The 25,711-nt window shown below is 39.2% G+C and overlaps 1 protein-coding gene across 5 annotated transcripts; it reads left to right on the forward strand.

The window, feature by feature from the left end:
• Window positions 1-398: 398 nt before the first annotated feature.
• On the forward strand, window positions 399-25,711 carry LOC117208217. 5 transcript variants are annotated; one of them, XM_033449186.1, is made up of 12 exons: window positions 399-1,213; window positions 1,634-1,829; window positions 3,151-3,315; window positions 13,899-14,026; window positions 14,124-14,249; window positions 15,526-15,880; window positions 16,005-16,176; window positions 16,259-16,358; window positions 16,443-16,617; window positions 16,707-16,850; window positions 17,069-17,305; window positions 17,774-25,711. In XM_033449186.1, the coding sequence occupies exons 1-12, from the start codon at window positions 830-832 to the stop codon at window positions 22,207-22,209; spliced, it is 6,618 nt and encodes a 2,205-aa protein (XP_033305077.1). In that variant the 5' UTR covers window positions 399-829; the 3' UTR covers window positions 22,210-25,711. The 5 variants fall into 5 exon arrangements, with proteins under 5 accessions (XP_033305077.1, XP_033305078.1, XP_033305080.1 ...); XM_033449187.1 differs by having other exon boundaries at window positions 17,132-17,305; XM_033449189.1 differs by lacking the exons at window positions 399-1,213; window positions 1,634-1,829; window positions 3,151-3,315 and adding exons at window positions 9,711-10,228; window positions 11,712-12,039.

A 25,711-nucleotide genomic window follows, 5' to 3' on the forward strand; every position in this document is an offset into this window, starting at 1 on the left:
GTGTATTAAAAATGATAAATGTTAGATAATTTCAATTGTAAGAAGGTCATTCATTATCTACATCCTCATGCTAATGTCAAAGAAGTATTGTCCTGCAATTTATTCGTTCATTTAACTACACTTGGTCAATTTTTATTATATCTTCATATGCGCCACTTTGTGTACATTCAATTGTGGTTGCTGGTAATTTATTTCAAGCATTCCCGGCAATTAGCAGGCACAAAGAATAGAAATTTATATCTAACTTGTCATTCATATCTCTTCGCATTTCACTTGATTCTCTTAACAGTAACAAGTTTAGCAGTAAAACAAATAAAGTTCTATAGGTCAACTTTACAAATTATAATTATATTCTATTGGATTTAAACCTTTATCGTTTTAAACCTTTATCGTTTATTTGTCATTTGTTACAAGTAACAATAAATAAATAATTTAGTCCTAAATTGTTAATACCACTAGTTATTAAAGCATTGTGTGAAAGGTCCTGCTAACGAACTTTCGCATTGAAGTTGCCGAGCATTGTGTATTTACAACTTGAAACGAGAGTAATAACCAAGAGAATGAGAAACTAACATTCTGTCACGTTGACGCGCGCGAATTCCGTTTGAATGTGAAATGTTTTCCTGGCGAGTCAGACGTAAACGTATTCTCAATGCTCTCGCGGAACAATATTACTGACATTTCATAAATAATCAACTCTATTGTCAAAAGAGGTGAAACGATCGTACGCACGATGTTTCTTAAACCTCGTACCACCCACAAGAAGTTCCAGTGAGCTCGAATGACTATACTAATAAGTATAATAGCTTAACAGTCACGTTGATGAACCATGAGCTGTAACGTGATGCCTCTGAAGAAGTACGCGGAAATTAGTTACCGCGTGAAATGTGTGGCCGTGGAAAATGAGCGCGTGTTTGGTGACGTATACGTCACACAACAAACACGAAATTTGCTGTATTGCGCAGATGGATATCAGTTTCCCTCGTTGTATAACAGAAGCAGACGCAATCTGATTCAGAAATCATGGGAAGGTCCGGATTTCATGGAATTGAATCGGAAAAAGCCGATCAGAAGGGCTAGTTGCATGCCGACCAAAGTGGAGAGAACAAATTTGAAGAGGTCGAAATCTTTGGGTGACACGTGGGACGTAATCGAAACTGATTGCAAAAATGCTAACAATTCGAAAGATGAAAATTACATTTGCAAGCCAAAGGTAGGCTTATAGAAAAATATTAATCCTTGCTCGGCGTAGGTTAGATTATAGATAGGTTGCTGTTACCAATATCGAGTATTTTATTCTATAGGGATAAAGCGAAGAGAACAAGAAAAAGCTTTGTATTCACGTTTTATATCGCGTAAAAAATAAAATTATTCTTGTTATTTAACAGTATTTTCGTAGGACTACAAATATTTGATACTTTGAATATGAAATGTAAAACCTAATGAAAAATGTTTCGATGAAAAATAAAGGACGTGCTCTAATACTTTTTGTAGCCACTGTAGTTTGGTAAAATATAGTAAAAATACCACGTAAATGTAACTGAGAAAGTAATAGACGTAAAATATGTTTCTAAAAAATTTGGTTCTAAAATCCCCATACAATGCAAATAAGCATATTATTTCTTCCATTCAGACATATCCATCACCATTACCGAATCCACCCGAGAACAAAAAAGGAACTGTGTCTTCGTTAGTTGATCAATTGTTGCTAGATATTTATGGATTGCCAGACGATGACAGAAGACGATCAGAAAGTGACTCGACAGCCTCATCCCTGAAGATACGTCCGCAACATCAGCACCTGCAGAAGGCGCGTTTACTCTGGAAAAGTAAGAGTAATTCAATAAGAGTTGGATATGTCGGAGGAAAGAATAGAGCGTTCGTGGGTGGTGGATAAACACGTTAGCTCGAGGACATTTATTGTAAAGCATATTTCTCCCAGAAGCACAGTAGCTACTCTTAAAAATAAAATTATGGAAGAGAAATGGTTGGATACGTTCCAGTGAAAAACATTTTATTAAAAGAAATACTAGCTTCTATTTTAAAATAAGAATACTTTTGCTGCATCGCGTGAAAAATCGCAATTCTCAACTAAATTTTTCGCGTTAATCACGAATGTCACTGATGAAGAGCACAGTGCCACTTCGTTTATGATATTTAAACGTAATTCAACGCATGAAGTTTGAAATGTGACCGGATTAGGCAAAGATACTTTGGCAGGAGCTGACGAGACAAGAGGTCGTAGAGACGAGACAGACAAGCGACCTCGTTGACTTCGAGGCACGAAGGTTCTTTGACTTGGAGTACTACTTTTTCCTCCTTCTTTTTCGTTTTTTTTCTTTTTCGAAGGAGAAGCACTTCTTTTATCTCTATACACGATGCTGCTTCATTCTACCTCGTTGAACATACATAAGGAAATACAGAGGAGAGATTACACGTCTTGAGTTAAAACATCACGAAAAACGTAGAAATGATCAAATCGATATAAATCGATACATATATTTATTTCATAGAAACATTAGAAACGCATTAAAAGAAGCAATTATAAATAATTATAAATAAAGATAAAATATATATTTGACGGATCAATTTTATCTCCTGCTACGTGAAGAAATTAAATTACACGACATTTCATTAAATCTCTAAATTTGATCCGTGACACGTGACAGTTATTCGAGATTCTTTTTAAGTATCTTACGTATTATAGACGATGAGTCGTTCCCTCAATTTTTACCATCTAAATTTTAACGCGAAAGTTAACATAATTTAACTTAGTTATCGAAAACTTTGACGAATTTGCGAGGCGAACATGTTTCTGGAATGGCGAAAAGAAACAGTCGGAGGGAGTGCACGCTCATTTCATCGAAGTACGCGAGGAGCATAAGCGGAAGGGTTGGGAAACTTCAATCTTCGGACGCTGTGTACACAGGGTGAGCCCTTTCGGGCCGTTATCAAGATTGCAACGCGAATTCAAAGATTTCTCCAAGTGTCTCGCCTTTTATCCGCGTCAGAATATAAAACACGCGATCCCCAATTTCGAAATAACCCCGTGCAATTCGGAATATTGTACGTGCTCGTTACACTGTAACTCTCACGAGATTAAAAGTTTTTTTCCTGCTCGTTATGTAACGCATGTTGAATTCATTTCAGGTAAGCACGAGCTTCAAGTTTTAGTGCTGAATTTACGCGACCATATTAATCACACTGGTGAAATACTCATTCGGCAGTTGCGTCGTAAAGATCATCTCGCCACCAAATGTGAGAAACTATGCGCCATAATTACGGCTCACCTTCTGGCAGTCAGCCCAAAATGCGGTGAGTACATTTTCAGAATTTTTACAATCTTGTTGTTGGTTTTTTCGAACTTCAAGCATGACATACACGTACGCTTGTATTTCGGTATTCCTTCATTTAGTTTTAAGTTAAGTGATCGTATCGTTTCATGATTTACTCGCATGATATTTATAACCACTAAAATTGGCTTAGGGGAAAGAAGTAGCGTTTAAACAAACAGCAACGTTCTTCCAATGTCGACGATAATGTCGCTGGACAAACAATAGAGCTTCATATAATAGGAAAACACAGCTGTTCGCATGGAGTTGCTTCAAGCTCCGTATTTCCCTTTCTGACAATAAAACCGTCGCCGCACAAAAGCGATCTTCGTGTTTCGTCTCGACGCGAGAAACAACCGCGCGATTTATACCGCCTCTTCGTTAACCGCTGGCAACTTATTGTTTATCTTATCGTCGTTTTGCATTTATAAATATGGAAAACAGTTGGAACAGGAATTCGAACCGGTGTCCAGATCTGTGGCACAGATACGCAAATTATGTGCATTCTTAAGAAAGACACAAAGTTATATTTTACAAACTTACAAAATTATTCTCATTAAAAATTCTAACACAATATTTAATTTTTTTGATACGAACTCCTATGTCTAATATCTCTAAATTATAAAGGGGGCCTTGGGTTCGATCGTCATCTATTTCAATTAAATTTGTCGCGTCAATAGTTCTATATACAATGATTAAAACATAAAATTAATCAAGTTCGACATTTCATTTTCATAGTATGAAATTTGTGTAGTCAAAAGGCGTCGTTGGATAATACGAAATATAATATACTGGAAATTAATTAATTAATAAGTAAATTCTATAATAAATATAACGGTATGCAAATACATTTTCTAGTCACTACTTTACTAAACAACTTTGAAAGTTCGTGTTTTACGCTGCGTCTGCTGCGCATGCCCGAGAATTCAAAGTTATCGTCCAACTATATGGATTTTTGCTAGCAATTTCAATTTCTCTATTCCCCGATTTTTTATAGAAACCTTGATCTCCTCACCATACTTGCAAAAAATGTGGAAAAAATAATACTTAGTATGTGCTGTTATGGAATGAAATTACGTTATTAACACGACCATGTTACTCTGTAACTTCATGTCCATTTTGGAGCAGGAAGGCATTGCTCTAAAATTGTTCACGCTTCAGAAAACGTATTATCGATACTTTTAATGTGTTATTATCATGGCGTATCGCGAAAAATATTACGCTGATGGTCGACTCATCCGGAAAACAAAGAGGGCCTTCTTTTTCACGTGGCACGACGCGCGCTCGGTGATCAATAATTAGACTTTGCCGCGCGTATCGTGCACGACACGCATGCCCGGCGTGCGGTAAGTGCGGCTGAACCTCGCGGTATAGCGTCATTGATAAAGTTTTAATGATGTTGCGCCTGCGAACCGGAAATGCGGAACTTTCCTCGGTCTTCTCTTTAACTTTAGATCTGCATTTAGTGCGATGAACCCGATGCATCGCGCGAGCCGATGCACAACTAAACTGGCACGCTCCGACCACTAGGCAAACATTTCATATCTGTGTTTACCTCCAGTTTTGCATAGTTCGCTTATATCGTGTGATATTTTCACATAAGCAATTTTATGGTTGAGTTTTCACCACACGAACGAGTAGGGTCATACTGTTATACTTAAAGTCGAAGTGTACTTAAATATACATTGTAATGACATTAAAATTTAAAGGTCGTTTACTTGGCTTCACTTAATTTTTATTTTTTAGTAGTTAAACGCCTATTTTAATATATGTCAATTATTTTTCTCGAATGTCGATGACATTTCGCATTCTTTTTATCGGTATTGTCGTGCCTATTATTGGAATCCCTTTTTTAGTACTTCTGCACTCCCTTTTTTTTTATTTCTCTTTTTTAGATACTCTTGCACTGCAATTTTTACTGTAGGAATTTTTCTTTTCGATATCTTACGACGGATCTCCTGTATATTGTATATGTAGGTTTTTCTCTTATTGCTAAAATTTCTGACTTCTTGAAAACAATTCTGTAGTAGGATCATTTTTCTATATGCTCCTGTAAACTTCTCTAAGTCCTCATTTCATTTCAAGGAAGCTCCTACAGTAATAGATCATTTTCCATGATCGATTTTAAATGGATCACTATTGTTAGAAATAGTTACTGGAAAAGGATTCTTCAGACGTAGTCAGATATTCTGAAAGGATGATTTTGGACAAAATGATCACTGACTGCCCACAGAGTGCACAATGTCCCGGGCAGGTACTCGATTAGTGGGTCGGTTCAACTTGACCTATAAAGGTCAGCTTCGATCTAGGTACACATAGAAATTGAAAAAGTAATGGATTCGAGCAACTCTCGTGAAAAGTTCTAGGAGCCACACATCTTTCCATGAACCTTAGTGTGCGACATTTAATTTGGAAGAACATCGTCGACTAAGTGCTTCGTGGTACTTCCATACTTCGTAAAGATATATATAAATAGTAGGATCCTTATTGATTTCGGATCCTAACTTCACCTAATTTGCTTAAATGTAATTATCTATATTAAAAAGTTTAAAACTGCAACAATTCTTTAAAAAATATGCGAATGAAATGACTTTATATCTAATTGTTGATGTAATTGTTTCTCGTTTTCACTGTGCTTTAATCAATGAACACAAATAGTTAATTAATAAATGCATTTTTAAGGACATGCAATTATTTTCATTCTATATGCAATATCGATTTTTATATTTATATTATTCAATCTTATAATTTTCCTCCTTTAATTTTTGCATTTAACAGATTGTTATTTGAAATAGGAATATGATAGACATTTCAAATAATTTCATTTGGTGTTCAAAATAGGTTGTTTTAATATTATATGCAGTAAATACGACGAGTACGGCGAGTAAATTATTTGGGATCTAGTCTAGGTAATCAAAAAATCATAAATATTTTTCTGGAAAGAGTTTGCACTTAACAGTTTGTAATTCTACATTATCGACTTACGAAGAATTAATCTCCTTCCTGTCATTTATCAATTTATTAGTGTTACGACCGTTCGCGGAGAGACGCGGTCGCGAGGAAAACGCGTCAGCGAGAGGCGTAAATTCTCGCTACGATTCGGTGAATCGACGCCGCGAAGTAGTCGTTCCCCTGTTTCGGTTAAGATAACAGAGGTGGTTAAATGAATATGACACAGTAGAGTAAGTTATATTTCACCGTTTATTCCAACAACTTATAACGAAGGCAGTTACGCTGGTGCGTATGTACGAGATGAATGAGTGACTGATCTGCGGGTGTGTATACCCGGTGGAAGGATGTTGACCGTTCGAAGGATGTAAAATCAGTACTGTCTTGGGAGATGATGCTGTGTCGGAGGAAAGCTAAGGATGGATGTGTCTAGCGCACGGGACCATCGGATTTGTTGGTGCCGATGTTAGTTAAGAGAGTGAGGGAAATAGGCTTCGTTGTTAATTGGTTAAACGAAGGGTCTTAACCGCCCTCGAGAGAAAGTGGTTAGTGGGAGGAAAGTTGCAGCGTGCGTGAGAAAAACTAACTTTCCCTTGTCCTTGGTAGACAATAGTCTTTAGAAATTCTTCGGAAATAGACGTTTGTTTGGTTTGATGGACCTTTACTAGGAAATCTATGAGATTTATGGAAGGTACTTGAGGCTATTGAGGGTACGCAGTGAGTATCCGAAGACATCTGGTTGCCATTTTGCCTGCGGTGTGTGGCCTGGGCTAGGTAGAGTGTTACGCGACGTAACAATTAGTTTTTATTACCGATTTCACCGTTCCCTTCACTACGATCCTGGTCATGGTATTCGTTTTACTCGGGACAAGATGACGCTTTCGTCGAACAATTTTTCATCCTTAACTCGAGAAACTTATCGACCTTGCACAATTTTTCAAACACAGCTTCTAAACTCTGTCCTTTGCCGGAGTGCTTCAATGGCTCAACCGAGCGTGCAAAATATTAAGTAACTGTTTCCAAGCCATTACCCCGATGTGCTTGCAAAAGCGGCAAAAACATGGTCTTGCGAAATGAGCGTATCTGCTGAATATATCCGCGCGGATTATGCGTTGATGATTGCATCGATTATCGTGATACCCCTGGCTCGCGTCACGCAGAAAATGCAATTTTTTTCACGTAAACTGTATACACCAGTTTAGTTTTTATATTTAATTCACAACAGCTCAACCTTTATCTTTTAACATGTTTTAAATATTAAATTCTAGCGTTAAATTATTCAAATATTTCGGATTATATTTTGATATAGATTACAATTCTATCATCTCGAATTTTAATCTACAATTTTATTTGGACGATTATATTCTATCACGAGTCATGTATTAAACTTTCCTTTTTGCAAATAAGAAAATAGAAAGCTCGTAAAAAATATTTCTTTCGGTTTCACTAAATAACTACACGCTAAAATTACTAACATTGGCTTGGAAGTATCATCCATTGGAACACGACCATGATGATCGACAGAAAGAATAACCCTGGAAGCTGAAAATAAGCGGTCAGACGAGACTCCAGCTGGATTGAAACGAATTGAATTGGGTCGAATTCGCGCGAAAAGGATCGCGTGTCTCAATCGAATATGGACTTGCAATGTAGCATTGTTGATACGGACAAAGGTAATTCTATCTACAAACGCTAAGCTCGTCTTTAATTCATGTTCGATCAGATTTTCCATGTACGAGATGGGAGTCCTGGAAACGCGATCGAAAGACGTCGATAACTTAAATTTTTCCATTTTCGTCGTTTCTTCCAGTTAGCTGTAAAAATGAATCGTATCGCTGATATCTTGACATTGTTGTTAATTATTTCCGACAGTTGTCAATGTCAACGATAATGCCTAATATTAATGATCATTTCTGATCGAAAGAAAACGAAACGATATACATAGTTCTTTCACATTTCTATTCTTTTATCAGAAGCAAATATTTACATGCGCATATTTCAGACTCTCAATATTTAACTACGGAATGAGTTATCATAAATTTGACTATAGAGTGAATTTTGAAACTCCCAGAAACCTCGTTAAATTTGAATGACATACAGGGTGGTTGTTAACTGGTGGTACAAGCGGAAAGGGAGTGATTCTACGCGAAAAAAGAAGTCGAAGATATAGAATAAACATTTTTCGTTTGAGGGTTTGTTTTCGAGAAAATCGACTTTGAATTTTCGCTCGGTACGCGTGCGGTACGTTATAACGGATCTCATTGCAGATCGTTGTCTCGATGGAAAAATTAAAAAAAAAAGAAAAAAATTAAAAAATAAAATTTTTATTCTATATTTTCGACTTCTTTTTTCGCGTAGAATCACCCCCTTTCCGCTTATATCACCAGTTACCAACCACTCTATATAATACTTATAGGGGGAGAAAAATAGAATGGTTCATGATAAAGTAAATTATCAAGTTCATGCACAATATATGTACGTAAATACTAGTTCGTTAACTATGCGACAACGATTCGTATCAGTTAGAACACATCAGTTCACATGCTGGCAAGGTTATTAATAATGTAGAACGGAACACGAGCAATATAGCATTACAAAAATAACAGCTATTTTTCAGTTTTTATCTTGAGAGCTTTATTTTATACTCAAGAGGATCGTCGAGATAGACACTATATCCACGAATGTATCTGATGGCCTTAGTCTCTTCGTCGTGTTGCTACTGACTCTGACGACATTTCCGACTGACCCATAAAGGACCGAGTCGATAAGTTCATCGATCGAAGGAACATGGCTTTGTTGTGTACGCGGATTAAAATCGACTGCTGCACCGCGATATGACGTGGTGATAAAATCTCTTACTTCTACTATCGCGTACGCTATGGAAATACTCATTTATGATGGAACATTGCAATAAAAATAACTGAAAACTTAAAAACTACCTTCAAACGAACACAATAAGGAGAAGCAACGTACAAAGATAACAAAAGTCATTGAAAAAACTGCAATAATTTCTCACGACGACAAGGGTAACTCTATTTAAGGATACCCATTTCCCTAACAAAAGAACTCTCAAGCAAAGTACAAGAAGAAGAAAAAGAAAGATAATGGAAGAGCTCCTCCAATTATTCAATCGCAGCACTCGTCCAACAACGAAGAGAAAGTGTGCCCCGAAGTATTCGTGGAAACGAAAGATAGCAGCAGGACAGAACGGGAATAATCGCGGCAACGTCGTCGAACAACCGAATTCGAGCCACCCCTACGGAGCGGTCACGGCGTTCCCGTTGGCCACGAAGACGTTGGCGCACGCGAGCACCCCCACAGATACAAATTCCTCACCAGTGGGGTGGTGCGGGGGCGTTAGCGCATGCGATCTAACGGGAGTGGCTTGATCGCTAAGGCTGCCAAAGCGAACGGTTCGTGAAACGGCTTCAGTGTGCCTATTGCAGGGTTCCACGAGACAACTACCCCTCCCATACACGCCAGGCACCATAGTTATTTTCACGGCGGACGTACGCGCGCGCGCGCATCTCTGTGCTTCCGCCGGCGTAGTGGTCGTTAAGCTAACTCGACGTATTCGTCTACGACCACGTCGTTGTCGTCGTCCTGATTGTGTACTCTCGCTCAGTACAATTGTCCATAAAAAAGAAAGTTTGGTCTGAACCAAAAAGTGAAACATCACGTCGTGTGTATTGTCGTTACAGTGCGTCGTGTAAATTCCAACGATTTCTCTCTTTCTCTCTCTCTCTTTCTCTCTCTCACGTACACAAGAGGGTGAACCAGTACGCGTCAGTGTCGGAGGGGTGCACTACGGGGATGTGCTTCTGGTGAGTGTTCGAGGAACGTGTGTGCTCAGTGACACGAGGCCAGATGTGTAATACGACGTGCGGTTTTCCCGAGGACAAGCCGTCCACTTCACGTTCACGACGTTGATTCGCGCACTGACAATGGTAAGACGTCCCTGGAGCAGTCTCGCGGGGATGTGTTTTGGTAGCTTCCTTGACCGCGTCGAAGCACGTTGATTTATCGAACGACAATGATCGTTCTCGTACCTGTGCAGCTTCGAGTACACGCGAACACAGGACGAAGGGAAAGAGGACGTTGAAAGTTTCGTTAAGTTCTTTTGCTTCTCTTTGCTTGGAACGTTCTATTCGGTAGAGGAGGGGGGACATCCTTTTCCTTGGCCAAGAAATAAGTAGGCCTTCAAAGAGCGGAGAAATCGATGTGTATTCAACGGCTGAATAGGATTAGATAAACCAAAACGTTCGATACACCAGTTCGACCGATGTTAATGCCTCGTTTCAAGCTGCGATTCGCGGTGAACGTGTACGTGCTCGCGTTGATGTTGGTTCGTGCTTGTGTTCGTGTACGTGTTCGTGGGGTGCGTAGCAACCATATGCAGCCTTTTAGACCATTCTCTAAGTTTTTTCGGACGAATCTAGAAGATATTTAACAACCTTTTTAAATGACCTTTTGTTATTTTTATCGTTAACTCTGTAATACTTTGAGCATTATTAAAAATGTCTTCACTTTATGAAGAAATTTATATTGAAAATAGTTACGTGGTAAACTTGTTCTTTTTATTGCCAATGCAGTCTAAGAACAAACCGCTTTTATCTTCGACAGTGATATTCGAATCTGTTAACTTTTCATCGACGCCAAATGATTTATATTATACTAAAAATTTTCGTCCCATCGGAAGACCAGAGATTTCCAATGTATACGTTACGCTCCGTGCGTCACATGCTTTCAATTGAAACACTGATAACCAATCGATTTGTCCCAGTATCACCAACTTCTTCGTAGAATTGAGCGCGTGCATTACGTATCAGTGGTACGTCCGCATTAAACGCTTTGTAACAGGTGGTACACTTCATGTAGACGCGATTAACAAAAACCACGCTGGAAACGCGTTTTCGTTTGTCACCAGGATCCCGATTTAGAAAATTGCTCGTGCTTTCTAAAAATTAATGTTTTCAAGCTGAGCTTCCTGATTCCTTGATACGCTTTTAAGAAATTAATAATTCCTTCGTTGTTTTTAACAGTGGAGTAGCTATTTAAGTTCGTTTGTTCTCTACAATACCTAAGCTTTATGTATATCGACCATTTGAATAAGCAAAAGGCACATATGTTAATAATCGGCTCCTCTCGGTACATATATGGTTACCCATTATTTTATCAATACACATGCATATTCGTAACCGTAACTAAAGGAATTTCTTCGTTCGATTTTCATATATAGTACTCGAACGCTATCGTATACGATACGTGTGTGTTGGATAATAACGGCTAGTTGTTCTGTTCATAACTCACGGTGTATCAACTTTTCAAACTGGTCGACAACCATGACGTATCAGCGTCGACCGCAGCGTTATCGAGGAGAAACTTCCCTCGAGATCGAATGCGCGTAACGCCGACAAATGTTATTTTTAGAGAAGGTTTTGCGCGAGGTAAACGTTGCCATCGGGATTTCAGACACGTGATAAAAATGCATCTCGCACGACAGAAGGTTCGCAGAGCGCGACTAGCAAACATGATCCCGAGGAAATAAGCGGAAGGTCGACGGATCATGAATCACGAAAACGGCTGAAAGGCGGCTGCACTGCGTACAACAAGAGGCGGCTGAGGTGAAAGTGACGATGAAGAAGAAAGAGAGGCGTTCCTAATTGGAGAATGAGCGGATTTTTCAACTCCCTGAAAAACTTCGCGTCAGGAGCCGCGTACGCTGCCAGCTCTGCCTCGAAGTACGAAGAATTGGAAGGTGAACAAAACAATTTCAACGTCCGGTGCATGCGACTGTCTCTGTGTGCTCCGTTTCTCAGCAAATGGGAATCAACGTTTGGTTTCGTTTCGTTCGACTGTGCATGCGAATTTCAATTAACTTTCGCTTCGCGGCTTTACGTTTCAAAGCTCTGTTTTCGTTTCGGCTGAATCGCTTTTGCTTTGAAAACGAGATCACCGAATGCGATGTGATTTCATTTTTCGACTTGATTCGAAAGCGCCGTAATTGCTGCTTGATTCGTTCGCCACTGATCGAAATAGGATTTTTAAATATAGATAGAGTCAGACTCTTGGGCGATTCTTTACGATCGACTATGGTAATATTTATTGTGTAACTTAAACGTTTGCCGAGATTGATACGATGCTTGCATTGGCAACTTCTTGGAACGGAGGAATGTAACTTTGTCTCCGTCGTTCTAAGAGTCAACAACGATGCTTTTGAAGGAGTCTTTACTCTTGTATTAGTAACGGGAAATATTATTTCGTTGTGTAAATTCGAATACTTTTTAATTGTGTACACAACAGAAATCTTAAGTTGCGCTTCGCTGATTATGAATTTCCTTCTAAGGCACATAAATTCCAAGGATGCAAAGTATGTACTCCCACGAACTACTAGAAATTCATGAAACGTTTGACGATTGAATAAGTTAGAATCGAGTTTCTCGAAAAGTTGATCACACGCATTGGCGTCGTACTTTATTTCAAGTCGAACGAGTCTCTATTAATGGACTTTTCGTTCAAACAAAATCCTACAGTTCAAAAGGAAATTCGGTTACATGTACTGGGTGATTCGAGTTACGGAATTTGCGGAATTTATCCTTGGACAACAAAGGGATAATGGAAATCAGTTCACATTTGTATCCGTAATACATTCTGATAGACGAGTTATAGATTTTATATTTATCGGAGCGCGATTGTAAAATTTATAATGGAACATATGGCCATTTCAACTTGTTGACGCGAAATACATTTATTTAGTTAATGATTTCGTATTTAACTAAATTAGATTTCAATGTAAACATGTTCCTCTCATTTTAATTCGTAATAGGTTGAGGTGATATTTCGTACCTATACTTAAAAAGAAAAGAAAAATGTTTGTGTGAAACTGTAAAAGTAAGGAAACATTCATTTAGGGAGTAATTAAATATATGTTAAATAAATATACTATTATATGTTCATTAATATATTTATTAAAAAATAAATTTTCAAGTTCAAATTTCAAAAATTCAAAATTTTGAATTGAGGTTTTACAAAATCGAATGGATCAATCGTAAGAATATCAACGGAGTCGTCCACGCAGAGTGTGTCATGTACCCGATTCGAAGATTCACGACGGCTAATTAAATAATAGCATTAACGACGATAAAGCCGTCTGGCCGATAAATGTATTAATATGCTTCGAGGTTTCATGATGATCGAAGCATTCAATTCTGATTTAACTGTCCATCTTTCGTCGTTTGTTCTGCGCGTCGCCTTGTGTTAGATCTGACGTTTGATTGCAAAAGTTCGTAATCCAAGCTGAATGGGAGTTGACATTTCGATCGAATTACAGATATTAACGTTTCTGTTTGTTCAACGCAATTTATACTACTCGAGCAATTTAACGAGTGCCTGTGTCCTCTCTATCCTTGATCCTCTCGTTTTTCTTTTTGATCTTCAATGTTTAACAAGTTCCATATTCAGTTAGAGGATTGTTACTCGAATATCTTTGTATTTTTCTCTATATTTTTCGTTTCACTTTTTTTCAATTTCATTTTATTCATAGCAACGTCGAACTGCTGTTTGTACAAATTTCTTCATCAACCCCAGATATTTCTCGAGCATAAATTGAATTTACAGTCGAAGACACGAAGATGAGATTTAGCCTGACGCCGCAACCAGGAGAAAGTGGTTTTATACAATGGCTGGACGCGATGAAAATGGTTGCCAGGTTACCAGGAGGAATTCCGCCGGAATTTCGAAAGAAGGCGAGTATCAGACTAGATTCCAACATCTACCAGCTTATTGTCCTATAGAATGCATCCTCATTTCTCTCTATCCTCTTTTTTTCTAAATATTTCACAGTTGTGGCTGACACTGGCAGAACGTCATCTAGAGCAGCGCGGCGTAGATTGGAAGCAGGCTGAAAAGATCTGCTTCAACGAGTGGAGCAATCCTGACGATGAAGAGCTTGGTATACAAATCGTTAAAGTAAGGCTGCGGAACGTACATACTTTTTATAACAGTTGCTCATGTACATCGGTGTTCTTATGAACTTATTGCTCACCATCTCTGGCTGCCGTAATGACGAGAGCGACATGATTTTTCGAGAGCAATATCTAAATTTGAAATGCAAATATATATCCATGCCTTTTTATTTTTCTCCATGTATATATCGTTGTTTTTACATTTTTGATTGACTTACATTTTTTATTTGTTTTATCATTAACGAGTGCTATTAGGTACAAGCTTATTTAGATAGAGAGGAAGAAGTAATTTTCCGTTGCTTGTTAACTAATAGGACTTCAAACTGACTACTAATAAATACTTGTTCGTCGTTCGTTTACTGAATTATTCATTCGCCGTATAAATAGCTATTAATACTTTTTTATCTCTGTCGTCAAACAACGTTTCAAACCACGCACTTTAAATATTTCCCAACTTCCAAATAGCTTTCACTCTCCGTTACTTTTCCCACGTTCCAACCAAATACTTTCCAAATAATCTTCCTTTACAGAACGAAAACAGTCGAAACCAGTTTTCCATTCACGTTTCACGTGTCCACGAAAATTTGACACCACTGCTACGATTCCTTCCTTATATTCGCCCTCATTCTTCGTATAATTAAGCGCAATTAAATTTCGATCATCAATCACTTCGACGCCGAGCAATTAAGTGTCGCCAATGAGCCTTCCAATTAACTCGCTTGCGACGAGAAAAACTGACCTTTAATGAATCTGGCCGAGTCACCAGCCAGCTCGTTTCATTTTCCTTCGGTTTCTATCGGAATCGTAATTCGTCCCGTTAGAGTTCCATAAGTATAAAATCCTATATACACCGCCTGTTATAAATATTATCGCTATTGGAAAACTCCAACAAATTTTATTTTATTAAGTATTCCACATTATAAATATAATTATGAATGGTTCACGAAATAGTGACCAAATCAAACCTAACCCTGTTTGAACACTCGTACAAGCTATTTCTGAATATACTACGCAATATTGAAATTTGAAATTTCATTAGCACTGTAATACGACATTATTGTCGTGATTATATTGCTAAAATTTGCAACGAATCTGAACATGTATATAAATCAGAAATGTATAGAAACGTCGAAGATCATGAAAATATTTGAATAGTCAATTATTCACGATTATGTTATATTAGTAAGTCATAATTTTAGAATTTTATAATATTGAAGCTTAGGTGATATTGCACGAACATGTACACCATTATACACACTGTATTTGAACGAATTTTTTAGGACCTACACAGAACGGGCTGCAGTCTGTTTTGCGGTGCAGCTGGCAGAGACAATCAAGCGGTGCTTCGTCGAGTTCTGCTTGGTTTCGCCCGATGGAACAAGTCCGTCGGCTATTGCCAGGGCCTGAACGTGTTGGCCGCCCTCGTTTTGCAAGTAATGGATCGCGCCGAGTCCGCCGCGGTGAAGGTGATGATCTACTTGATAGAGGGTGTCCTGCCCGAGGGTTACTTCGCGGACAATCTCCGTGGCCTGTCGGTCGACATGGCGGTATTTCGAGATCTCCTCCGGGGCAGACTGCCCAAGCTCTCGAAACATCTGGAGGCTCTGCAGAACGATGCTAAGGACAAGGCGACAGGTAACCAAACTGGTTGTGCAATCGTAACTCTCTGTTCAATTCAGTTGTAGGGACTGCGAGATCGGTCCCAGGGGCGTTGTACTGGCTTATCTTATTCGCGAAAAAACAACAAAAATTTGTTCAGGCAGCAGTTACGAGCCACCTCTGACGAATGTGTTCACGATGCAATGGTTCCTTACTCTTTTCTGTCACTGTTTGCCACAAGAGGCTGTCCTGCGCGTATGGGACCTCATATTTCTCGAAGGAGATGAGATATTGCTTAGAACCGCACTGGCCATCTGGGAAGGACTTTCCGAGTAAGTAGAATCGGATTGAATATCTATAATTCTATAGCTTCGTTTGTTCAGTTACATATAGAGTGATATTGTTTGGTTTCAGTCGTATTATGACGGTGACATCGGCGGACGAGTTTTATAGTATAATGGGAGTGCTGACAAGGGAGATGCTCGAGTTCACGGATACTAATAACCTCATAAAGGTTTGCCAGAACCCTTTATAGAATTATTGAAAGAATTATTAGATCGAATACGTGACGAATGATATAATTGTGTCACTTTGATAGAATATCGTTAGTATGGGATCTTTGCATGGTGTAACGGGGCTAAGAGAGAAACATAGATACAATATCACACCTTGGGCAAGAAAATTGAGCGACGACGAGGACAGCGACACGGAGGAGGATGAAAGGCTGGCCGTGGCTGCTGCGATGTTCAGTATGGCACAGCGATTGAAGAAAGGTGCGAAATAAAAATACGTTAACATTGTAATCATTGTACCGTTAGGATATTAGCTGTGGTTGTTTCACATCGTAAAAACATGTTCGCAGATCGTATACCTCAAACGATTGGAGCGCTGCAGGCAATGGCACCCAGCAGCGACCGAGAACGGCTCGCTTTGGACATTACCACTTTGAAACAGCAGTACGCCAAGCTACGCGAACGTCAACGACAAGCGCATATTATACTTTCTGGTAATTACAGATTCTAATCATAGAATTAAATGTATTTTGCTAAGGTTTAAGGCACGATAAATCATCTCGTTTCCTCCATCGCTTTTGAGATGCGTGCTTGACATAAATGTTTCGCATATATTAAGGCATTTGACAGTAGAATAAGACCAATGGAAGTATGTCTGTTGCAAATTGAACGGCTACAAGAATGCATACGTTACTTTTTTTTCCTGGCGCAGCTGCATGTGCAAGGCAGACCATGGTACCACCTCCTACTTCTCAGGCCATGAATCATCTTTTAGTGGGCAAAAGTGCGCTCGTGAGTGGGAAGAATCGACCCCTGAGCCTACCTTCTGGTGCTGCAACGACGAAGATAAGACCTACGACGCTAAATCAAAACCGAAGGGACAGACAAGGCGTCACGCTTCACTGGAAAGACACCAAAAAACCGAAGCAGAAACCCTCGAATTTACCAGGTACAAATAACACGAACAATACTTCCGTAAAGGGTTCTTATAAGATAGCAGGTAAATTTCTGTTTCTTCTAATTCACCACTTGCTAGTTTTTAAATATATTATTTGACGAAATAGTTTACTTATCGATTAAAAGTAATGAAGCACCGATAAATGGTAATACAGGAAACTACAGATTGTATTCATATGTATCATCAGTTGGTAAACGATTCTTACCAACAGTTAGTTTGTATCTGCTTTACCTACGATAGAAAGGGAAGTATCCTTGAAATTAAATAACATGCTTTGCATTTACACCGCTGAATTAGCATGTATGTGTTAATTTAATATTATAATGAAACAACAAGAGGCAGATAAATAAAAATTATTATGAAACTTTAATGGATTCACAAACATATCTCGTCCTTTATGATAATCAAATTGTAGTCAAGTGTATATAATAGGCCAATGTACCTTCATGTACCTTTCAGAAACGGTGGAATGCAGCGTTGTAACAATGCAATCCACGGAAGCTGAGCTGGCTTCTCCAAAGCGGAGTAACGGTGACAGTGATAGCGACAGCACATCGACGGAATTGTGCGACGAACCGGACCGTCTCAGTGACGTTGACAGCGAAGACCTGACGTCAGCATCCGAATCCTGTGTCGTCGGTACGGATGAGGAGAAGAGCTCTCGAATCACCGGATCACCGATTCGCGAGAAGCCACTCGATCGTTCGTTTCTCGAGGAGAAGATAGAACCAATTAACGCCGAAGATTCGAAGGACTCGAAAAGCTCCGAGGATAACCTTGGTGACATATCAATCGCTAAAATCACCGACCAAATAAGACGATTATCAGCAGAGGATGACAATAATTCCATGGTTCCTCAAAAATTTAGCGTGCAGAGCAAAGAATCACCGGAAGAACAATCGACGAAAGAATTGAAAAAAGAGAAATCCATATCAGATCTATCTATAGATTACACTTCCGATACTAATATCATTAAAAAATCGTCATTGGACTTGAACGAGTACGATTATCTAGGTTTCAGTGGCAGTAAGATCAGTTCGAAAGAAGATGAAGTATTAGTGCACGAAAGGCATCGATCTAAACAGACAACAAATGAGATTGTAGATATACCTCGAGACGAAGTTGCGACAATCAAGAAAGACCAAACTGAAGACAAGATAACTACGACTATGAAACAGGATTCTTTAAACATATACTTGGATTATTCAGCATCCCTGGACAAGAAATACGATAGAATCAAAGATAAATCAAGCCTCGATGTAGAGATAGAAAATGAAATTAGATCTGACCGATATAAAACATCCTTCGATTTCTCTAGTAGAATATCTTTGGACTTGAAACCGTATGAAACTTCAAAAGTAGGAAGTTTAACCAGTGACACTGCAGACACAGTGAATACTGAAAGAACGCTTTATGGCAAGGCCTACGTTGGTCATCTTCCTATTTCACCTGTAACAGTTGATCAAAAATTAAGCAGAGTGACACCCAGTATACATACAACGCATAATACTACTGTATTAGCTCCTGAAACGCCTGAAATTGTACATGAAACGTTAGAGAACACGTCATATAACGATAGAATACAGACGACCCAAACGAAAATTTATTCAGACCTAGTGAAGAGTCCTAAAACACCGGAAAGCAACAAATCATTCAGTTCAGGTGAAACCATGGGACCTGATTCGAAACCATCGAGTCTGACAGTTAGCCCAAGGACGCCGGTTAGATCAGAATCTCGAGATTTCCCTATGGACAAATCCCTGTGTTCGTCACTTAGCTCAGACTCGAAGACTTTGGTTCTTCATTCTGCAGATTCAGACAGTACGAGGGACAGCACGAAAACCGACGCGAAGAAAATGTATGAGATTTCCAATTCAGCGACACCTATCAGCATGGACTCGTTGCAGAAATCAGAAGTCAGCCCAAAACTAGTCGTGAGCAGCTCCAGTGAATCGTGTAGCCCGAGTAAATTAAAGTCTTCCGAGAGGTCGTTCAGTTCGGACCTGCAATCGCCAATAAGTGCCAACTCCATAAAGTATACCTCGAATTTCAGTAGACGGGGCCAAGATGACGTATCAGGCTCGCCAATGGACTTGAGCAGCGCTACCTCGCCGTTTTATCCGATCTCGAATCCGAATCAAAAAACTCCGACGTCCCCGTACAGTGCTTCTAGAAGAAGATCCAGTTTGGACAGCAACGAAACGTCACCTGAGCAGAAATCGACCAGTTCGAGGGAATCGAACAAGTTTCTAGGTTATCAGTCGAAATTTGACTCCTCCATAAAGACGTCTGATATGAAAGATGTAGACGGTATAGCACGAAAAGGTGACACATTCGTCAGACCAGAGTTCATCACGAGGAATGAAGATTCGAGTATTAATTTGACGGATAGAAGAATCAATGTTAGTGATGTTAAGTATTATCAAACAACGAGTACGGATTACTATCGCAAGGATAAGGATATTTTTGATGACGGAGGGGATGATCCGTCATCGGAGAAAGACGTGGTACCTTCTTTGCCTCAGGAGAAGCTAGATAAACATTATTTGAACTATCGATATAGAGATAGATCGAAGTTGTTGGAAAGAAGTTCAAGCAGTTTGGACAGTAGAAGGTACGCTGATATGAAGTCATCGGCTTCCACCGATGAATTTTCAACGTCGATCGCGCAGAAGAGATCCAGTGACATTTTAGAAGATATTAAACACTTGGAGGCGAAAGCAAACGATGGGTCGTCGGATAATGGGATGTTGACGAAGAAGAGCAGTTATATTTGGGAGGATATGAAGAATTTAGAAGCCAGAAGGCAAGATACCTTTAGTGATTCAGCGAGGAACTTTTCGAAACATCGTCTGGAGATACCGGATATAAATATAACCGGAGAAAGCAGAAAATCGTACGTAGTACATCCGAAGATCAATATCGACGAAAATAGCGACAGCATATTGAAGACCATGGCCTGTGGTAAGAGTAACGGCACGGATGATGGCAGGGAGTCGAAGTTGGGCGTGTGGACGAAAGTGAAGCCTCGTAAAAAGAGTGACAATGGGCGGAGGAACAGCGACAGGGCGTTGAAGATCATTCAAGAAAACTCCGCTATACTTCAGAAGATTCTCGCGTGTCAGGCAAAAAAGCGTCTGCCAGACCTGGAGGAGATATCGAAAGAAATTACCATTAGCCCTATAAACGAGGAGATTTCGAAGATCTTTAGTCCGATATTAGAGAAGATGGGATTAAACGAACACGAGATTAACGAGGAATTGGCGAGAATCAATTTCAAGGATTTCGACAACATGACTGCTACCAGTGTGTCCGAGTTTGATGCAAAGATTAACGAGGAATTATCGAAGCTTTCTCTGATCGACGAGACGGAGCAGATGGACCATTTCGACGTGGACGAGGTGATATCCCACGAATACTTGAACACGAGAGAAGCTCTAATAGATCGTAAGATAAACGAGGAATTGTCGAAATTATTGGCAAACTACGACGATCATTCTCCAGCTAGTATGGTGAGTTTGGACAAAGGACCATCTAGCCAGAATATTAGCGAGATCGAAGGACTGGATCTGTCCAGTATTTCAACTAACGTATTTTCCTATAAATCATCCAATGACTCCATTGACACGAGAAGCGACTTAGGCTCGACGCAGGAACCGTCCATTCTCGTTGACAAGTTTCCGAAATATACGGCATACGCCGTACCGAAGTATCACGTGGACGACTCATCACCTAAAAGCGACATAGACATCTACAGAGAATTGGAGAAACTCGATAAGATCTCTTCCGCACAGGTGTTACCAGATCCGACTCTGGAGCTTCCACAGAAGGAATTGTCCTCGATTCCGTACGTTCCAAATACGTCGCCCTTCAAGGATGTGTCACCATTGAGGTACACTTCCAAGCCGGCTCAATACGACACTTCACCCCTGAAGACTTCTTACGATCCCTACAAGACCTTCGACTTCAAGCCTAAGTTGTCACCTAAACAAGTTTCCACTAATCCATTTGTGTCAGCTACGTATGAGAAACCTGTGGTGGATACCGCTTTCGAGTACATTAACCATAAACCAGAGATCTCGATCAATACGTATGATCTACATTTGAAGAGTCCAATGATGACGAAGGAATCGCTAGAATTTCGTGTCAGATACGACGATGATCCAGTCAGAGAAGTTAACACCGATTACATGTCTCTCCAGCCAGAAAGTAGATCGATTACTACCCCGAGCAAGTCTCCTTATTTCAGCAATGGAAATACCGAACCGTTAACGCCTACGAAATATATTTCTAAGGAGGAAAGAATCTTGGATACTGGTGGTACCTCGTTTCTGAACTATCCCAGCGAATCTTCCGACCTTCTTCGTCGAAAATACGACGCTTTGTCTCCTAAGGACTACACTCATACCAAGAGTACGACGGATTATGATAGACACTTAGGCACGTTACCTCCTATAGAACCTGGAACAGAGACAGGATCGTATTTACCGACGAGACACCGAGATTATCATTCTCTATCACCGAATCGTCAGTTTCCTGATCACTTTCCTTCTACTATCAATCATCACTACACCTCGAAACTTTCATCAGGTCTCTCTGACGAATCGAAACGACCGGTTTCTCATCCGGAATTCCCTGGCAAGATGAATGTTGGGAAATATGCAGAATTACCCGATAGAAGTTCCAGCAGTTACAAGAAATCATCTCTTAGCTTAGGTAACATAGGACACTCGAGTAAAGGAGCTGATAATAATTTCAACACTGTGACCAGTCCAAAAACGCAGTTCAGTCCCTTTCCCGTTAGAAACGCTCCTAGGAAGCCGAAAGAACTTACGCTGAAATTGGGCCTCTATTCGCCCAAAGGTTCTGATACAGGACAGTTAAAAAGGTCATAGTGTAGGACGATAAAAATTCTGCTTCTGATTTATCGCGTTGATTTATCTGTTCTAAATGGTTGTTTGTTGTTGATTCTGCGAAATGTATCAGATGAATTGTCTTTGTTAAGGGAATGTTCGCATTGACAGTGACTACGATATTACCAAAGTGGGCCTAACTTATAGTTTGTGGTGCCTGATGTTGCCAACAGCTGAAACTAATCGTTACCAGCGTAACACGTTATGTAAGTTTATGTGCGGATATCGATCGTAGAAATTGCGAAGTCTGCCTTCATCTGACACGAACGTACTATGATCACGACAAACGATTGTTTGTTCTAAGTTGGCGTTTCTTGTCTAATATTGTGTCGGTTATTAATACATTCCCTGTGGATTCTATTTGTGCAGATGCTTGGAAAATTTAAAGATACAAAAATGCATAGAATACATACCGTTATAATATTTGACGGATGTAATAAATCTCTGCTTAAGCATGCGTTCCTCTAACCATATTCATAAGAATATGGATTTATATAAAATTATCTACGACGGTGTATAGAGGGACGTGTCAGAAGAAGAGGCACAACTTCGAGGATATCGCTCAACGAAATGAACGTTGAACACGAGTTTCACGATTTATCGCATACTTACTCTTTAATGTTAATCATTAACTCGTTTCCTCAAACGTTTATAGTCTACGAACGTTGAGTAATTAAAAATCATTTTTTTTTCTACGAGCTCTGCTTCATACAGCTTAACACACAAAAATCTCTTCGATGTAAAAATACAAATAGAAGAAAAAATATAAGGTGAAGAGAAAAGAAGAGAAGCTTGTGAAAATAGCGTACAAATCCTTGGCGAAACGTACTCGTGCGATTTCTAATGCAATGCCTTCAATCTCCCTCCAATCACGCAGGAAAAACCTCGTTATCGCGTCTCGATTATTCACTAAATTTATGCTAAATAGTCTGTGGAAGCGCACGAAGCTTACTAGTGGAAGAAAGGGGAAAATAAAAGGAAAAAGGACGAGGAAAATGTTACAAAATGCCTTCCATTCCTTCGAACGCGATTCACTTTACTACGGTAATCTCGCATGCGATCGTAAATCATGACACTGATCGCGAGACCGTGGTAACGTGAAATTTCCTTCGAACAGATACGATATATAATACAACCACATAGATTGTATAAAATTATAGAAGTTGTTACGACGGAGCAGCGATATAGAGCTTAATTTATCCGTACGTTTCGCGCAAAACCTAGACGTGCAGTGGGCGTATCGTTTAAGTAAAGACCGAGTAAGTACCATTATTCGAGGCCAGAGACACAAAAGAGGCAGTAAGGCAGAAAAAACAAATTGTACATAACTACATAGACGTTAATTGTATATTATTAAACAAAAAGAGGTTGGGAAGGGAAAGAGAATGGGGTTGTGTGGAGCTTGAGAGTCGTTCTAAATCTTTTTATATAAAATAAAAGAAGTAGTATTTTTAGATGTTTCTAATATGAGATAAATCTTCGTATCGTCGCCGTCACTGAACGAGCTTAGCTGACAATGAGCTACGCTTGTCGCGAGAACGATCGTTCTTTTTGCATATTCTTTGTTACCGGTACGACTGAAAAGGAGGCAATCCATTGTTTCAAATAAATTTAAATTTAAAATGGTCTACAAGTTTAAAGAAAAATCTTTCAATTGAATATTATTCAGTTACTTTTATAATATATATTATATATATACATATATATCTTTTAAACTATAGTATCTTTTATATAATTATATATCTCCTATAGAGGATCGTAACGCGAACCTCTATAACACCTTCAATCGATATTTTATAAATACAGGTTTCATTCTATTGTAATTTGAACTGTCGTTCATGTCGATAATCAGAAATTTCAAAATTGCCACGAAGGTAATCTGACAGACAAGAAATAAAAGATCTAATCTCAGAATTCTGGAATATGCGTTAACGAAGTAACACCACGGAAAAAATATACATAGGCTGATAACGTGCAATTTATTTTCATCGGCTTGCATAGCGATATAGATGACAGTCTGTCGACCATTACGTCCAATTTAATCATTGATGGCAGGTAGAATCGTCAATTCGCAATCTGACGCGTGCAGATTTTTATACTCAACAATTGAGCCGGAAGAAACATAAGCTCGACGGTTAACTAGAAGCAGAAGCGAAGATCGTTGATAAAATTTTCCGAAGTAGCTGGATGCGTTAATGTGCCTCTGCGATCAACCCGCGTCAAGTTTCGGCTAATTTACAACGACGTGTCGAGAACTTGGACAAACAAAAAAAGAAAAAAAAGAGAAAATATCTGCGCGTCAAGAAAACCAGAAATTCTTTTCGACGTCGTGTGACATCGGTTATAGTTCTTTTTATCTACGTCGATTACTCTAAGAAAAAAAAGTCACGCTTGTAGATCAAATTCTACGCGTATTATAAACTAGCTTCTAGATACAATTCGCTAATTTTATCGCGAAGAAGAGATAATTCTCGAGATAATTCACAGTTACCACGATCTACGAGAAAACATGTGAATCATGGCACGCGAAGCTTATGCGATAACTTTGCACTCGATTAAACGATGCATAAGAAGAAACTTTTTCTCCTGCGTAATGAAATCGTAATCGTAAGTACGAATTAGCGTTGTCTATGATGTTACAACGTAATATTTTTCATGGCCAACGTGAACGAAGACGAGGAATCGCCGTCGTCATGTTCTTCCGCTGATGAGCAAACAAATCCAGTGAAACGAATCCGATGATCCGTTTCAGAAGCCTGTGAGGAATAGAAAGTATTCGTAAAAGGTGCTTTAGCGAGACATTTTGATGCGTTAGGGAAACAAACAAGAATAAAAACTATCTAGGACGTAGGTAGCTGGTAAGGAATCGATGATATAATATCGTTTGTTCGTTGTTTCTTGCGAATGGTCGTTTTCGAAGGGCGGAATATCGCGTGGTTCACGTTGATTCCCAGTATTCGGTTCGTAATAAATTCGGTTTACTTTGTTTGTAACAACTTTCCGGATGTATCGTTGATCCGACAATATAACAGGCGTTCTCGATTCGTTTTCTAAGGTTACTTCTTAACGGCGGGAGCATTTTTTAACGTACATACACAAGTTAACACATGAAAATTATCGTAACAGACAGCGGTCAGAGCTTTTTCTACGCAGGTAATCGAAAGGGAAAAACGTAATCGGGAAGTGAAAAAATGAAGGGCGTGTTTTAAGCAGAATGTTGCCTTCGTGTGACGATCGTTGCGGAGAACGTGATTGTTACGAGAGGGCACACGAGTCCTATTAGAAAAAAAGTCATTTATAAAGAAATGTTATATTTACAAAAAAAAGGGTATGTATGATGTTGTTACGTGACGTTTTGTGAGACGTTGTTGTAAATATATATCGGTACGAGAATCATGCCAGATATAAGACTGTATATTTGAAGAGCATAGAGATGTAAGTCGTTATGAATAAAAAATAAACGGAACAAATACATTGAGGAATA

The sequence above is a fragment of the Bombus bifarius genome, unplaced genomic scaffold (assembly GCF_011952205.1).
Source record: "Bombus bifarius isolate JDL3187 unplaced genomic scaffold, Bbif_JDL3187 scf7180000008058, whole genome shotgun sequence".
NCBI lineage: Eukaryota > Metazoa > Arthropoda > Insecta > Hymenoptera > Apidae > Bombus > Bombus bifarius.

What these genes read in the sequence shown, in the direction of transcription:
- LOC117208217 (XM_033449186.1), top strand. Translation starts at nt 830, where the DNA reads ATGAGCTGTAACGTGATGCCTCTGAAGAAGTACGCGGAAATTAGTTAC. An exon ending in ATTACATTTGCAAGCCAAAG is followed by an intron (nt 1,214 to 1,633) that starts GTAGGCTTATAG and finishes TCTTCCATTCAG; the next exon opens with ACATATCCATCACCATTACC. An exon ending in TTGGTATACAAATCGTTAAA is followed by an intron (nt 14,250 to 15,525) that starts GTAAGGCTGCGG and finishes CGAATTTTTTAG; the next exon opens with GACCTACACAGAACGGGCTG.